This window comes from Vidua macroura, chromosome 4 (genome assembly GCF_024509145.1).
Source record: "Vidua macroura isolate BioBank_ID:100142 chromosome 4, ASM2450914v1, whole genome shotgun sequence".
Taxonomy (NCBI): Eukaryota; Metazoa; Chordata; class Aves; order Passeriformes; family Viduidae; genus Vidua; species Vidua macroura.
Genome location: NC_071574.1, coordinates 9,439,927 through 9,445,582, shown reverse-complemented (window position 1 = coordinate 9,445,582; position 5,656 = coordinate 9,439,927). Strand labels below are relative to the sequence as shown.

The window sequence follows — 5,656 nt, the reverse complement described above, 5'->3', positions numbered from 1 at the left end:
CCTTCCTGCCTTTAAAACTAGTCGGGAAAGATGGGGGTGGGGGTGGGAGTGTCGGTGGACGATGGGCAGCCCCCGGTACCCCGGCCAGGGAGAGCCGGAGCAGCCGCGCTGAGGCAGCCGCAGAGCGCCGGGCTCATTCCCTCCTCCCGGCACCGGCATTGTATAAGCCGAAAGAGGAATAAAAAGCCGCTCTACCTCTTCTTCTATTTCTTTTCTTTTTTTTTTTTTTTTTTTTTTTTTTTTTTCTGTTTAGAAAATTATTCACAAATAGAATAATTTGTTTGGTTTTTTGTTTTGGTTTTTTTTTTTTTCCTCCAGAATAGCTGGCCCCTTTTCTCACTCATATCAGCGATTCTGTTTGCTATGCTGGTCCTTGGGAAGAAAAGGGGGAAAAAAAAAAAAAAAAGCAATTGTTTCTGGACTGTTTAGATATGGAAATGATCGCGTCAGATAATGAGTTTCAATTTAAACCAGTTGTTCTGGTATTGGGTCTATTTGTTCTAGACGCTTACCCGGGATCTTATTTTATCCACTGTTTTCTTCTTGGAAAACGGTTTGTTTCCCACAATAATGGTAACACTCTGCCGTTAATAAAGTCCTGCGTCACCCGCCTCTGAGAAAGTTGAAACAGCCTAATTTAGGCTGAGCCGAACCTCTCCAGTGGTCGGGTGGAAAATACCTGCCTGCTCACGTCCCCAAACAACCAGCGGCTTATTTTATTTGTATCCTTCTTGAACTCCCACAGCAAAACGGTCAACCTGAATATTAAAAAAAAAAAAAAAAAAAAAAAAAAAAAAAAAAAAAAAAAGGCGCCAAAACAAAACAGCAAAAGTCTTCAAACAAACCAAACAACACCAAAAACCCTACTACTAAGTATCAACAAAAGACCATGAAAATTATCTCTTTTTTCCTCCCCCTGTACCGTGGTTTCATTATTTCATCTCTGATAAAATGAGATTATCTGTACCCTTTAGTGAAGGCAGCAGACGTCTTTAAACTGGTTTAATTGATTTATCGTTTTGTTGTTTTGTTTGTTTGTTTGTTTTTAACAGAAAGTGCATTACATTTAACTGGTCTTGCAAAGGGTTTGTCTTCTCTTTACAAACCGAATTATTTTTAATATAAATTAATAAATGTTAAGATGCTATATCACGATATATCATCGTTATTAGCTTTAAAAAAAAAAGAGAAAAAACAATTTACATTCTCTAGTATTCCATATAATACAAAAGAAAACACACTTTAAATTCAAATACAGCAACTAAATGAGTTTTATACTTTGACTGACAGTGGTTGTGACAATTCCCACCAGCTACTTTTTCAACGCGCGGTTGATTGGAAACGGTGTAAATGAAAGCAAACTCTGTCCCTCCGCCCTCCCCCCCCCCCCCCTCCCCGCCCCCCCGTCCCTTGCACGACGACCGCAACAGAAAGTGTTTCAAAAATACTAATAAATAGCACGCGGGGCCGCTGCAGTTTCGGCCCGAGGGAGGAACCGGTGACGGCCACGGCGGCTTTTTCCTCAGCGGCCCCGCTGCCGCCGTCTCGGGGGTTCCTGCGGTGCCCCCGGTGCTGCCGGAGAGCGCGGGGCGGGCGGGACGGCTGCACCCCCGGCCCCCGCTGTACGAAAAAAAAAGAATGTATATTACATTTTAAATATTCACAGTAAGGAACGCCTATAGTCGCGGTGACTCACGGTTTATTTACAAAGAGCCGGCAAAGACTCGGCCGCCGCACGGCCGGGAGCGAGGCCGGGGGCCGGGCCAGCCCCCGCCGCTTCCCTCCGCCCGCCACCCTACACGCGGCGCCGGGGACCGGGCGCGCCCGCCGGGGCCCGCTGCCCGCAGTCCTCTCTGCTCCCCCTCCGGCGTCTCCTCCTCCTCCCGGGCGCGTAGAGTCTAGAAAAATAGATCTGTACATCTCCTAAAACGGCGGCGGGCGAAGCAGGCTAGACGGAGGCCTCCCCCTCCGGGGGATGCAGCAACAGCCCGCCGCCCCCCGGCTTGTGTTTCTTCAGGAGCTGCGTTATCTTCTCATCGTCCGAATTGGGATCCAGGGGTTTGTTGTAGTCATCGTCCTCCTCCTCGTTCTCCGAGGCGCCTTTCAGCCGCTCCGTCTCCGAGTCCTGCTTCTTCTTTGCCGTCGCCATCTCCGCCGCGTGCTTCTTCCGCCACTTGGTCCGCCGGTTCTGGAACCAGACCTGCCCCCGCCGCCACCGTCACCATCACCGGCACGGCCACCTGCGGCGGCTGGACCGGGCCGCTCCCACCCTGCTGCCCCGCCAGTCCCCATTCCCGGCGTGCGGCAGCGATTTCCGCTTCGCCGCCCTTTGGGCAATTTCCCCACAACGAAAGGGGCTGATCCCCGCGGCACCGCGCTCCCGGCAACCGCCGACACCCGGCCCGGCGCGGGGCCCACCCAGCGTGGGCCAACAGCCGTCCCCAGCTCCCCCGAGGCTCGCGTCGGGCCCGGGCCGCTCCCTGCCATCCTGCCTGGGGCTGGGAAACACACATTTGGGGCTGATTCCTTTCCCAGCCCCCCTGCCCCGCCAGATGTATTTACTCTCCGGCAGGGCGCTGCCACAGGAGGGGGGCATTTTCATTGTAGAAGCTGCAATAATTTATTCGCAGCCATCGGGACGTATTTGCCCGTGACAAAGGAGGCTCTGCAGATCAGACTGAAAGCGTGAGCACCGCCGAGGGGCCCCTCTGGCCCAGTCCGCCAAGCAAACGCCCCTGCATGTTCTCGGGGAGCTCAGCCCGCTCTCCCAACCCCTCACACCTCCGCTTTGCCCAAAGCACAGAGTTTTAACCAAAACCTAAGAGTGCGGGCGCGGCAGTGCGACACCCTAACATCACCCTTTCCCCGGCTTTCCCAGAACACTGGCCACCCCCGTGGTGTTCAGGGCTTCTCAGTCTTGCTTGGGTTTGTTTGGTTCAATTTGATTGGTTTTTAAAATGCTTTAAAACAACCTTCTCGACCCCGCAGTAAGGCAATAAGGGGAGAAATGCCGGTAGTTGCCGGGGAAGCCCTCGCCGTGTGCCCGCGGGCTCGGCCACGCTAGCCCGCAGCATCTCCGGCTGGTTCAGATGGACCCCGTTTCCGCAGTGGGGCCCTTTTGTTCCCCGCTCCTCCAGCCCCGCACCACTGGGTGCGTGAGCCGTTGCTCTCACCTTTACTTGGCTCTCCGTCATCCCCAGGGAATAGGCCAGTCGGGCTCGCTCCGGGCCCGCCAGGTATTTCGTCTGTTCAAAAGTCTTTTCCAGAGCGAAAATCTGCTGGCCAGAAAAAGTGGGTCTTGTATGTTTTCTCTTTCCGTCCTTATCCAGCAAAATTGAGCCTTGATCTGGCGAAGGGAGGGGGGAGAGAAAGGGAAGGCAGGGACAGACAAGTTAATCTACGGATTTGGGAAAGCGCTTCACTCTCAAGCGGCCCCAGGGGACGGAGGGGGTCTCTACGCGGGGGGGTGCGTGTGTAAGAAAACTGTCTAAGCCAGGCGACCACTCTGGCCTTTCGGCTCTCCCTGATTATTTTTCCTTTAAGGATCAAAAATCTGAGCGGGCAAATGATTTTTTTTTTTCTAAAAAAAGCCGCGGCCGGTGCGAGCGGGTGGTAGCAGAAAGTCCTGCTCGCGCAAAGTTTGTGCGCGCCCCTAAAGCCAACCCCGGCCCGGAGAGTCCCCAGCACCGACGGCGGCAGCGCGGGCAATTTCCCCTCGGAGGGCTCCGCTTTTCGCCGGCGATAATCGGCGACATATTACAGAGTTTTGTGCTGACCGACGGGACGGAGAAAGCAAAACGAACTTAAGAAACGAAAACAGAAGATATCGAGGCAAAGCCAGCCCCCTCGGCTACGGCCGGGCCCTGGGTGGAGGGGCAGGAGGGTCTCACAGCGATGCCGGGGCGCGGGGACTCCCTAGCACCGGGAGCGGACTCCCACCGGGGCTGCCCGCGCCCTCTCCCCCCTGCTGCCCCGCGACGCTGGGTACTCACGGGGGGCGCAGGCGAGGCGGGCGTCCCTCCACGGCGGGCTCTGCATCACCCCCGGCCAGAAGATAGGCGTCCGGCCGGGCAGCTCGGCCAGCGGCTTGGGGTAGCGCCCGGCGGCCACGGCGGCGGCGGCAGCGGCGGCCCCAGGGCTGAAGTAGAGGGCGGGCGGCGGCGGCGGCGGGGGGCTGAGGCTGCCGAAGCGGGGCAGCCCAGCCAGCAGCCCGGCGGGCGCCGCCGAGGAAGCGGAGGGCGAGGCGGAGGCGAGCGCGGCGCCCGGCAGGGGCATGGAGGGCCGGCTGAGGATGTCGTTGATGCCGTGCGGGGTGGCGGCCGAGAGCTGCGGCGGGGCCGTGCCCAGCGCCGAGAGCCCGCCCGCGGCTGCGGCGGAGGCGGCGGGCGCCTTGAGGCCGGGGGAGCCGAGCGGCGGCGAGGGCGAGGCGGAGGCGGGCGAGGCGGAGGCGGAGGAGGAGGAGGCGGGCCCGGCGGGCAGGGGGTACGCGGGGTACAGCGGCGCCTTCATCTCGGCCATGCTGTGCAGGGCGGCCAGCGGCGGGCTGCCCAGCAGGAAGGCGCCCTGCCGGGGCGCGCCGTCCATCTGCCCCAGCGCCAGCATCCCCGTGCCGCCGCCGCCGGCCCGGGGCGGGGGGCCCGGACGGCCCCTAGCGCCGCGGGGCCCCGGCGGTCGGCCCGGGGGTGCCGCCCGCACCGGCTACGCGCATCCAGCCCGCGGGGGCCGCCGCCTCTAGAGGGGAGCTACACGCCCGAGCGGCGGCCCCGCCGTCCCGCCGGGCATCGGGGCTGCGCCTCGGCGGACGCTCCCGGGGCGGAAAGCGGCGGTGCTGTCGGACGGCGGCTGTATGCGTGTGTCTGCGCAGCGGCCGTGCGCCTACACGGATATACCGCCGCTCCCGCTGCCCGCCAGCGGCCGGGGGCTCACAGCGGCGCGGGGGCCGCGTTCGCCGTCCCTTCGTTCGCCTCCTTCCCGGCGCCCCGCATCCCTCCCGGCGCGGTTCCTGCCGGCTGCTGTCGGGGCTGCGGGCGCGGCTCGGGGCGCACTGCCGCGCCGCCCCGCTCCCTGCCTCCTTTAGCGGGGGCACGGCCGGCAGCGGGCGCGGCGGCGGCGGCGGCGGCGGGGCGGGGGCGGGGCGGCAGCCGGCCCTGCCCACCCGCGTCGTGCCCGCCCTGCCGCCAACTTCGGGCTCGCCTGGCTCCTCTCTCCTCTCTTCTCTCGGCTTTTCTTTCATTTCTCCCCCTTCTCCTTTTCCCCTCTCCTTTTTCCTCTTTTTCATTTCCATTTTTCTTTTCCCTCTTTCCTCTTCTATATCTTTTCCCTTTTTCTCTCCTTTTCCTCTCTTTCCTTTCCCTTTTGCTATCCTTTTACTTTTCCCTTTTGTTTACCCGTTTTCCTCTCCTCTTTCTTCTCCCTCTTTTTCTCCCTTTTGCTTTCCTTTTTTTCCTCTCATTTTTCTCTTCTTTTTTCCTTTTCTTTCTTGCTTTCCTTTTTCCTTTGTTTTTTCCTTTCTCTTTTACGTTTTGTTTCTTTAATTGTAATTTATTTTTCTACATTTTCCTTTCCTTTCCTTTCCTTTCCTTTCCTTTCCTTTCCTTTCCTTTCCTTTCCTTTCCTTTCCTTTCCTTTCCTTTCCTTTCCTTTCCTTTCCTTTCCT

General features: G+C 58.7%; 1 protein-coding gene across 1 annotated transcript; it reads right to left on the bottom strand.

The window, feature by feature from the left end:
• Nucleotides 1–1,415: 1,415 nt before the first annotated feature.
• NKX6-1 (NK6 homeobox 1) lies at nucleotides 1,416–4,602 on the bottom strand. Its single transcript, XM_053975913.1, has 3 exons — nucleotides 3,993–4,602; nucleotides 3,174–3,346; nucleotides 1,416–2,200 (listed from the first exon to the last, which is right to left on the bottom strand). The coding sequence occupies exons 1-3, from the start codon at nucleotides 4,600–4,602 to the stop codon at nucleotides 1,949–1,951; spliced, it is 1,035 nt and encodes a 344-aa protein (XP_053831888.1). The 3' UTR covers nucleotides 1,416–1,948.
• Nucleotides 4,603–5,656: the final 1,054 nt, after the last annotated feature.

Excerpts from the sequence above, each read along its gene's own strand:
- NKX6-1 (XM_053975913.1), bottom strand. The coding sequence starts at position 4,602 with ATGCTGGCGCTGGGGCAGATGGACGGCGCGCCCCGGCAGGGCGCCTTC. Across the intron at positions 3,347-3,992 it reads CCGCCTCGCCTGCGCCCCCC|ATCAAGGCTCAATTTTGCTG; the intron begins GTGAGTACCCAG and ends TCCCTTCGCCAG. Across the intron at positions 2,201-3,173 it reads TGACGGAGAGCCAAGTAAAG|GTCTGGTTCCAGAACCGGCG; the intron begins GTGAGAGCAACG and ends CGGCGGGGGCAG.